Below are 11,146 nucleotides of genomic sequence, written 5' to 3'. Positions count from 1 at the left end.
AGGCAGTTACTGGGTGAACTACAATCCCTAGCAAGGCTTACACAGTGACTGCTGGGCTCTTGTGTTTCCTGTCAGTGACCCACATGAGACAGAAGCATCATTAGACGAGATTATTTTCCCGCCTTTATGTTTCCATGGCGACAATCCATGCCTCGGAGCTCTCGTGGACGCCTGCGGAGTATTTAAAAACGGGCAGACGAGAGCAATCGATTCGCAGACGGGAGGAGGAGAGAGAGGGGAGGAGAGCGGAGGAGGGAGCAAATCATCGCCAGAGAGGAGAGATTCAAACACAAACAACTGGATGGGCAGCGACCCATCAGCGCCGGACACCGACTCCTCGCCCTCCCGACCGCCCCGTACCACAGCCAGGCCGCAGCGGCCTCCAGTGCGCACCGCAGCCGCCCTCCACGCCTCCTCCTCCGGCCTGCCCTGAGCTCCGGCCCGCCTCACCCCTGGGTGGCTCCCGCGTTTCCCGCTCTTTCCTCTGACTATTCGCTGAGGCCTCAACCCCGCCATGTCCCGCTCCAACAGACAGAAGGAATACAAGTGCGGGGACCTAGTGTTCGCCAAGATGAAGGGCTACCCGCACTGGCCGGCCCGGGTGAGTGCTCCGCCGGGGGTGGGGGAGGGGAGGACGGCCGTGTGCGCGGCTATACGGCGTGTGTCATGTGTGCACGTGAGACAGTATCCAGCAATGTGACTGTACAGCTAGTGTGTGTGATGGTGTACAGCTATAGTGTGTGTGATGGTGCACAGCTACAGTGTGTGTGTGTGATGGTGCACAGCTACAGTGTGTGTGTGTGATGGTGCACAGCTACAGTGTGTGTGTGTGATGGTGCACAGCTACAGTGTGTGTGTGTGATGGTGCACAGCTACAGTGTGTGTGTGTGATGGTGCACAGCTACAGTGTGTGTGTGTGATGGTGCACAGCTACAGTGTGTGTGTGTGATGGTGCACAGCTACAGTGTGTGTGTGTGATGGTGCACAGCTACAGTGTGTGTGTGTGATGGTGCACAGCTACAGTGTGTGTGTGTGATGGTGCACAGCTACAGTGTGTGTGTGTGATGGTGCACAGCTACAGTGTGTGTGTGTGATGGTGCACAGCTACAGTGTGTGTGTGTGATGGTGCACAGCTACAGTGTGTGTGTGTGATGGTGCACAGCTACAGTGTGTGTGTGTGTGATGGTGCACAGCTACAGTGTGTGTGTGTGTGTGATGGTGCACAGCTACAGTGTGTGTGTGTGTGTGTGTGATGGTGCACAGCTACAGTGTGTGTGTGATGGTGCACAGCTACAGTGTGTGTGTGATGGTGCACAGCTACAGTGTGTGTGTGATGGTGCACAGCTACAGTGTGTGTGTGTGATGGTGCACAGCTACAGTGTGTGTGTGTGATGGTGCACAGCTACAGTGTGTGTGTGTGATGGTGCACAGCTACAGTGTGTGTGTGTGATGGTGCACAGCTACAGTGTGTGTGTGTGATGGTGCACAGCTACAGTGTGTGTGTGTGATGGTGCACAGCTACAGTGTGTGTGTGTGATGGTGCACAGCTACAGTGTGTGTGTGTGATGGTGCACAGCTACAGTGTGTGTGTGTGATGGTGCACAGCTACAGTGTGTGTGTGTGATGGTGCACAGCTACAGTGTGTGTGTGTGATGGTGCACAGCTACAGTGTGTGTGTGTGATGGTGCACAGCTACAGTGTGTGTGTGTGATGGTGCACAGCTACAGTGTGTGTGTGTGATGGTGCACAGCTACAGTGTGTGTGTGTGATGGTGCACAGCTACAGTGTGTGTGTGTGATGGTGCACAGCTACAGTGTGTGTGTGTGATGGTGCACAGCTACAGTGTGTGTGTGTGATGGTGCACAGCTACAGTGTGTGTGTGTGATGGTGCACAGCTACAGTGTGTGTGTGTGATGGTGCACAGCTACAGTGTGTGTGTGTGATGGTGCACAGCTACAGTGTGTGTGTGTGTGATGGTGCACAGCTACAGTGTGTGTGTGTGTGATGGTGCACAGCTACAGTGTGTGTGTGTGTGATGGTGCACAGCTACAGTGTGTGTGTGTGATGGTGCACAGCTACAGTGTGTGTGTGTGATGGTGCACAGCTACAGTGTGTGTGTGTGATGGTGCACAGCTACAGTGTGTGTGTGTGATGGTGCACAGCTACAGTGTGTGTGTGTGATGGTGCACAGCTACAGTGTGTGTGTGTGATGGTGCACAGCTACAGTGTGTGTGTGTGATGGTGCACAGCTACAGTGTGTGTGTGTGATGGTGCACAGCTACAGTGTGTGTGTGTGATGGTGCACAGCTACAGTGTGTGTGTGTGATGGTGCACAGCTACAGTGTGTGTGTGTGATGGTGCACAGCTACAGTGTGTGTGTGTGATGGTGCACAGCTACAGTGTGTGTGTGTGATGGTGCACAGCTACAGTGTGTGTGTGTGATGGTGCACAGCTACAGTGTGTGTGTGTGATGGTGCACAGCTACAGTGTGTGTGTGTGATGGTGCACAGCTACAGTGTGTGTGTGTGATGGTGCACAGCTACAGTGTGTGTGTGTGATGGTGCACAGCTACAGTGTGTGTGTGTGATGGTGCACAGCTACAGTGTGTGTGTGTGTGTGATGGTGCACAGCTACAGTGTGTGTGTGTGTGTGTGATGGTGCACAGCTACAGTGTGTGTGTGTGTGATGGTGCACAGCTACAGTGTGTGTGTGTGTGTGATGGTGCACAGCTACAGTGTGTGTGTGTGTGTGATGGTGCACAGCTACAGTGTGTGTGTGTGTGTGATGGTGCACAGCTACAGTGTGTGTGTGTGTGATGGTGCACAGCTACAGTGTGTGTGTGTGATGGTGCACAGCTACAGTGTGTGTGTGTGTGTGATGGTGCACAGCTACAGTGTGTGTGTGATGGTGCACAGCTACAGTGTGTGTGTAATGGTGCACAGCTACAGTGTGTGTGTAATGGTGCACAGCTACAGTGTGTGTGTGTGATGGTGCACAGCTACAGTGTGTGTGTGATGGTGCACAGCTACAGTGTGTGTGTGTGTGTGTGTGTGTGATGGTGCACAGCTACAGTGTGTGTGTGTGTGTGATGGTGCACAGCTACAGTGTGTGTGTGTGTGTGATGGTGCACAGCTACAGTGTGTGTGTGTGATGGTGCACAGCTACAGTGTGTGTGTGTGTGTGATGGTGCACAGCTACAGTGTGTGTGTGTGTGTGATGGTGCACAGCTACAGTGTGTGTGTAATGGTGCACAGCTACAGTGTGTGTGTGTGATGGTGCACAGCTACAGTGTGTGTGTGTGTGTGATGGTGCACAGCTACAGTGTGTGTGTGTGTGTGTGTGTGATGGTGCACAGCTACAGTGTGTGTGTGATGGTGCACAGCTACAGTGTGTGTGTGATGGTGCACAGCTACAGTGTGTGTGTGTGATGGTGCACAGCTACAGTGTGTGTGTGATGGTGCACAGCTACAGTGTGTGTGTGATGGTGCACAGCTACAGTGTGTGTGTGATGGTGCACAGCTACAGTGTGTGTGTGATGGTGCACAGCTACAGTGTGTGTGTGATGGTGCACAGCTACAGTGTGTGTGTGATGGTGCACAGCTACAGTGTGTGTGTGATGGTGCACAGCTACAGTGTGTGTGTGATGGTGCACAGCTACAGTGTGTGTGTGATGGTGCACAGCTACAGTGTGTGTGTGATGGTGCACAGCTACAGTGTGTGTGTGATGGTGCACAGCTACAGTGTGTGTGTGATGGTGCACAGCTACAGTGTGTGTGTGATGGTGCACAGCTACAGTGTGTGTGTGATGGTGCACAGCTACAGAGTGTGTGTGTTGGTGCACAGCTACAGTGTGTGTGTGTTGGTGCACAGCTACAGTGTGTGTGTGATGGTGCACAGCTACAGTGTGTGTGTGATGGTGCACAGCTACAGTGTGTGTGTGATGGTGCACAGCTACAGTGTGTGTGTGTGATGGTGCACAGCTACAGTGTGTGTGTGTGATGGTGCACAGCTACAGTGTGTGTGTGTGATGGTGCACAGCTACAGTGTGTGTGTGTGTGATGGTGCACAGCTACAGTGTGTGTGTGTGTGATGGTGCACAGCTACAGTGTGTGTGTGTGTGATGGTGCACAGCTACAGTGTGTGTGTGTAATGGTGCACAGCTACAGTGTGTGTGTGTGTGTGTGATGGTGCACAGCTACAGTGTGTGTGTAATGGTGCACAGCTACAGTGTGTGTGTGTAATGGTGCACAGCTACAGTGTGTGTGTGTGTGTGATGGTGCACAGCTACAGTGTGTGTGTGTGATGGTGCACAGCTACAGTGTGTGTGTGTGTGATGGTGCACAGCTACAGTGTGTGTGTGTGATGGTGCACAGCTACAGTGTGTGTGTGTGATGGTGCACAGCTACAGTGTGTGTGTGTGTGATGGTGCACAGCTACAGTGTGTGTGTGTGTGATGGTGCACAGCTACAGTGTGTGTGTGTGTGTGATGGTGCACAGCTACAGTGTGTGTGTGATGGTGCACAGCTACAGTGTGTGTGTGATGGTGCACAGCTACAGTGTGTGTGTGTGTGTGTGATGGTGCACAGCTACAGTGTGTGTGTGTGTGTGTGATGGTGCACAGCTACAGTGTGTGTGTGTGTGTGTGTGATGGTGCACAGCTACAGTGTGTGTGTGTGTGATGGCGCACAGCTACAGTGTGTGTGTGTGATGGCGCACAGCTACAGTGTGTGTGATGGCGCACAGCTACAGTGTGTGTGATGGCGCACAGCTGTAGTGTCTGGTGTACAGCTATAGTGTGTGTATGATGGTGTACAGCTATAGTGTGACTGTCGTGTACAGCTATACTGTGTCTGTCGTGTACAGCTATACTGTGTGTGATGTGCAGCTGTAGTGTGTCACTGATGGTGTACAACTATAGTGTGAGACTGATGTTGTACAGCTATAATGTCTGTGTGTGTTGTACAGTTACTCTCTGTGTGTGATGGTGTACAGCTATAGTGTGTGACTGTAGTGGGGTACAGCTATAGTGTGTGATTGTGATGGTGTACTGCTATAGTGTGAGACTGTTTGAGGGTACAGCTATAGTGTGTGACTGATCGTGTACTGCTATAGTGTGCGACTGTGTGTGGTAGTGTATGGCAGAGGTGGGTAATCTTTTTTTTTTTTTTTTGCGAAGGGCCATTTGGATATTTAGTGTGTGACGGTGTACAGCTATAGTGTGTGACGGTGTACAGCTATAGTGTGTGACGGTGTACAGCTATAGTGTGTGACGGTGTACAGCTATAGTGTGTGACTGTGTACAGCTATAGTGTGTGACTGTGTACAGCTATAGTGTGTGACTGTGTACAGCTATAGTGTGTGACTGTGTACAGCTATAGTGTGTGACTGTGTACAGCTATAGTGTGTGACTGTGTACAGCTATAGTGTGTGACTGTGTACAGCTATAGTGTGTGACTGTGTACAGCTATAGTGTGTGACTGTGTACAGCTATAGTGTGTGACTGTGTGTGATGGTGTATGTCACGGTTCATGGGGAGGATACCTTTATCATCCCCACCACTTACACCAATTTGTCATGAGCCGGGGTTGTTTGGTTGCCTCTGGTTCTTTCTGAAGGGGATTTATCTATATCCCAGTTCCGGTTTGGAACTTGCAGCTCTCTGGCGCCCCCTTACCCTCAGGTCCGACAGGGTACTGCACCTAGGATAGTCGCCGGAAAGGCTGCCTTACTTTGTACTGGCTAATGGGCACACTGCAGCGAGGGCCATATAACTACTCCCACTCAGGCGGGAACAATAATTATCAACGCCGCCAGTAGCTACAAAGCCTTCCAAACGCACAGGACAAAACCGCTGCCACCAGCTCCGATTTCTTAATTAACGGGTCCGGAACCAACCCAAATTAGAAGCGCAATTCACTTCAGAGGACGTGACAGTTTGTTATAGAGCAAGGAGGGACAAAGCTAGTAATTTTATATATTTTACTCTAAAAAAGGTAGGCAGTGTTTACAGAAGTATAAAAAGGTATTATAAAGACAAGTAGTAGCGTATGTACAGTACAATCACAAAAGGGGATTAAAGTTGAAAAAAAACACTTAACTTTTGTTCGTATCATTTCATCTCATGGCTGACCATGTGCTGTGGGGGATGGGTGACCATATATCCAGATGCATTACAGATCTGTCTCCAGCTAGACCCAGGACAAAGACACTGAAGGCTGCTGTCTCACTCACTTATCTCCCAGCCTAAACCCAAGGCACTCCCCCTGTGGTGACCTCACTCAGAGGCTGAATCCTCCCTTTTCTTAGTTATGACAAACCATTTCTATACATAACTCGCTTGTATGTACCTCGTATGAGAACGACACTATGATCAGGATGTTCACCACATCAGGGGGGTTCTTTTAAGTATGAACATGGCGTAGATACATGACCCGCTTACGGAGAAATCCACTCCTTGCAACTCGTTGGGTTTAGCTCCTTGCGATTTCAGTGAGCTATAGATCTCTCGATGGACATCCGGAATATATAATCCTTATATCTCTAGCCAGTATACATAACTTTACAAGAACAGTAGAGTCCCCTGCAGTTTCTGTACCAGTTTTGGCTGGTATTAGGTGTGGAGGGGGAATGAGGAGTTAGGGACAGGCTGGCTTTCCCAGCTCCGAGCCATAAAAACTCTTCAGAGATTCCAGTGAGTGTTGCTGGCACACTGGGCTCACTTTACACTATATAGCAGGGGGGGAGGTAGTTGCCTGCAGGCAAAAAGAGAACTTAATAGGCAGGGTGAAGGGAGGGGGGGGGGGGGTGTTGGAAAAGCCATGGACCTTTTGGGTATATACTCAAAACATGGCATATTCATTTTATCGTGACAGTGTACATCTATAGTGTGTGATGGTGTGCAGCTGTAGTGTGTGACTGTGTGTGATGGTGTACAGCTATAGTGTGTGACTGATGGTGCACAGCTGTAGTCTGTGATGGTGTACAACTATAGTGTGTGAATGATGTGCAGCTATAGTGTGTGACACTACAGGTGTAGGGCGTGTGGTGCCCCCTTCCTTCTTTCCTATTCTTTTGCTTGTTTGTCACACTAAAATGTTTCAGATCCTCACAACAAATGTAAATCTTAGAGGAAGATAATGCAAGTAATCACAAAATGCAGTTTTTAAATGAAGGCCTTTATTATTAAGGGAAAAAGAAATCCAAACCTACAGGGCCCTGTGTGAGTGATTGCCCCCCTCCCCCTTAAAACATAAATGAACTGTGTTTTATCACATCATTGGGACTCTGCGTTTCCATTTCCTAGCCACACCTAGGCCTGATCACTGCCACACCTGTTCTCAATCAAGAAATTCCTTAAATAGGACCTGCCTGACAAAGTGAAATAGACCAAAAGTTACTGCCGCCGGAAATTGGCATGCGTATTCCCGCTGAACACTAGCGTTTTGCAAGCGTAATTAGCTTGCAGAATGCTAGCGTGTTCCAAGCGATCTGTAGCATCGCTTGGAAAACGACAGGTTGGTCACACTTGTCAGACAGTGTTTGACAAGTGTGACCAACTTTTTACTATTGATGCTGCCTATGCAGCATCAATAGTAAAAAGATATAATGTTAAAAATAATTTAAAAATAAAAAATTGTGATATTCTCACCTTCCGGTGGCCCCCGCAGCCTTCCTGCTCCTCGCGATGCACCCATTCCCAGTGATGCCTCGCGACAATGACCCCAGATGAAGTAGCATCACGCGAGACCGCTACGTCATCACAGGTCATTGTTGCGAGGCATCACTGGGAAGGCTGCGGGGGCTGCCAGAAGGTGAGAATAAAACTATTTTTTATTTTAATTTTTTTTTATATATATATATATATATATATATATATATACAGGTATATGGTTCCCAGGGCCTGGAGGAGAGTCTCCTCTCCTCCACCCAGGGTACCAACCGCACATGATCTGCTTACTTCCCGCATGGTGGGCATAGCCACATGCAGGAAATAAGCGGATCAATGCATTCCTATGTGTGCGGAATTGCCGCGATTCCGCACAAAGAATGTGCATGCTGCGTATTTTTTTGCAATGCGATTCAGCCGTGGAAAAATACGCAGCATTAGCACAGCATTGCGGAATCCCATTGAATTCAATGGGCTGTGTTGTGTATGCGTTTTCGCGGCAAAAACGCATACAATCCGCAACGTGTGCACATAGCCTAAGAGAGACTGGGCAAAAGTAGCCTGCACGACAGAGTTCAAGACGAAAACCCCTGCTAAGCAATGAGAGCATAAAGGCTTGTATCAATTTTGCCCGAAAACATCTTGATGATACCCAAGACTTTTGGGAGAATGCTCTGTGGAGTGACGAGACAAAGGTTGACCTTTTTGGAATGTGTATGTCCCATTAAATGTGGCATAGAAGTAACAACATTTCAGGACAAAAACATCCCAACAGTAAAATATGGTGGTGGCAGTCTAATGGTCCAGGGCTGTTTTGCTGATCAGGACCTGGAAGACTTGATGTGGTTAATGGAACCATGAATTATACTGTCTACTAATGTAACCTGAAAGCTAAGAAAAACAAGTTAGATTATACTCACCCAGGGGCGATCCCGTGTGGTCCGGTCCAGTGTGGTCCGGTCCGATGGGCGTCGCGGTCCAGGGCCTCCCATCTTCGTATGATGATGTCCTCTTCTTTGCTTCCTGTCGCGGCTTCGGCGCAGACGTACTTTGTCTTCCCAGTTGAGGGCAGAGCAAAGTACTGCAGTGTGCAGGCGCTGGGCCTCTCTGACCTTTCCCGGCGCCTGCGCACTGCAGTACTTTGCTCTGCCCTTAACAGGGCAAAGTACGCCTGCGCCGGAGCCGCGACAGGAAGCAAAGAGGACGTCATCGTATGAAGATAGGAGGCGCCGGACCGTGACTCCCATTGGACCGGGACCGCCCCTGGGTGAGTATAATCTAACTTGTTTTTCTTATCTTTCAGGATACATCGGGGGCTTATCTACAGGTTTATCTATAGGTTTGTATTTTTTCCCCCTTAATAATAAAGAACTTCATTTATAAATTGCATTTTGGGATTATTTGTTATCTTTGTCGATTTGTTTGGTGATCGGAAACATTGAAGTGTGACAAACATGAAAAAGAATAGGAACTTGGGAAGGGGGCAAATACTTATTCACACAACTGTAGCTATGGCTTGTGACTAGTGTCAGTGTCTATATTGCATGTAATCTGTTTTTAGTGTTTAATGTACCTGTTTTCACTGCACTTAGCTATATAGTCCATGAGCCAAGAACCAAATTTGACGATATCGGTACCAAGCGGAGTGACTAATTCTCTTTGGTATTTTTAGGTAGATGCATGTCTGTAGTTTATTTTTTGATATGATAGCCCTTACATATACGTAGCTTATTAACCCCTTCAGCCCTAGGCCTATTTGTACCCAAGTGCCTAAGCCAATCTGACCTGTGCCACTTCATGGGCTAATAACTTTGGAACGCTTTCACCTATCCAAGCCATTCTGAGATTGTTTTCTCGTGACATATTGTACTTCACGTCAGTGCTAAATGGGAGTCAATATATTTTACCTTTCTATATAAAAAAATGCTAAATATTCGGAAATTTTGGAAAAATCGGCAATTTTTTAACTTTGAAATTCTCTGCTTTTTACAAAAATACTGATACCCCCCATAATAGTTATTAATTTACACTCCCCACATGTTTACTTCATATTGGCATCATTTTGAAAATGAAACCTTATTGTTTTACGACGTAATAGGGCTTATAGTTTTATGCGCAATTTTTCACATTTACAGCAAAACCCACTTTTCAAAGGACCAAGTCACTTCTGAAGTCACTTTAAGGGGCTTACATAACAGAAACCACCCATAAATTACCCCATTTTGCAAACTACACCCCTCAAGCTGTTCAAAACTCATTTTTAAAAACTGTTAACCCTTTAGGTGTTCCACAGGAATTTTAGCATGAGCCAAGAACCAAATATGACGATATCGGTACCACCCGGAGTGACTAGATGTAGTATTTGTAACAAAATTTAATCCAAGTTATGTAAATACACACTGAACATGTCATGTGCATATATATATATATATATATATATATATATATATATATATATATATGTTACTCCATAATATCTTCAACATCGGACTCTGAATCTGACTGTTGTTCTACTGGCTCGTCTTCAGTACCCTTGTTCTGGCATGTCTGTAATCTGCACATGTCTGTGCACTTCAGGCCATTGCTGAGGCAAGTACACTGAGGAAGTTCACATGACCGCACACACTTGCAGGACAGTAGCTGTATAATAGCTTCTGGTGCTGGTGCCCCTTGCATCCACTTGACAACAAGCTTTCCGTCGTTATCTATCATCCAACCGCAGTCTGTTGGGTTTGCAACCCATGGCTGGCTCTGCAGACTTCTCCTCCAGATCGCAGCCTGGTAGTTTGCACGCAGTGCATGCATGAAAAGGCAGTCCTGGCAAGGAGGGAGTTGACTTGACTCTACCACTCCACGTCTGGCACAGAACAGCTGATAACGGAGCCTGTTTACCTCAGTTGTTTGGGTAGTTGGCAGGTACATGTGGCAGGTGATTTCCTGTAACTTCTCAAAAAGTTCGGTAGACACTTCCCATGAACGACCAACTTCCTGAAAGGCATCCTAGTATGTCTTGTTCATCTTCAACTGCTTGAGTGTCGTCATCTTCCCACGGCCAGCGAATGCACTGACGGTGTCACAGCCTGTAAATGCATGCATACCAATCAATGAATCACATACGCTGCCTCCCAATGTTCGGCTCAGAGTGGTGATATCCAGGAATCTTGTCCGGTTCTGTGTACCGCATTTCTGGAACAGGTGGGATGGGATTTTGTGGCACATGCCCAGACACAGGACCATGACATCAGTATCCTCCGAAGTGATGATGACCGACTTGTAACCAGATTCTGCTGCATGAAGAGCATGGAGAAGGAGGCGTGTGTCTGCTTCTTCTTGATTTGACTTAAGGTCAGCAGCCTCTTCCCACTGTTCTTTGGTGATCTTAAAGCAGAGCTGCTCACATGTGACATACAGCTCCTTCTCCTCAAGCTTCTCCCTGTGGTGTTTCGCCTTCCATTCTTCTACCAGAAACTTTATGAGACT

General features: G+C 48.0%; 1 protein-coding gene across 1 annotated transcript in view; it reads left to right on the top strand.

Moving 5' to 3' along the window:
- Positions 1-371: 371 nt before the first annotated feature.
- HDGF (heparin binding growth factor) overlaps positions 372-11,146 on the top strand; it is a 28,393-nt gene continuing 17,618 nt past the window's right edge. The window contains exon 1 of the mRNA XM_077258590.1: positions 372-601. Coding sequence (XP_077114705.1) covers positions 515-601 — 87 coding nt within the window. The 5' untranslated portion in view covers positions 372-514. The remainder of the gene's footprint in view (positions 602-11,146) is intronic.

The sequence above is a fragment of the Ranitomeya variabilis genome, chromosome 1 (genome assembly GCF_051348905.1).
Source record: "Ranitomeya variabilis isolate aRanVar5 chromosome 1, aRanVar5.hap1, whole genome shotgun sequence".
Taxonomy (NCBI): domain Eukaryota; kingdom Metazoa; phylum Chordata; class Amphibia; order Anura; family Dendrobatidae; genus Ranitomeya; species Ranitomeya variabilis.
This window is presented reverse-complemented; position numbering and strand designations above follow the sequence as displayed.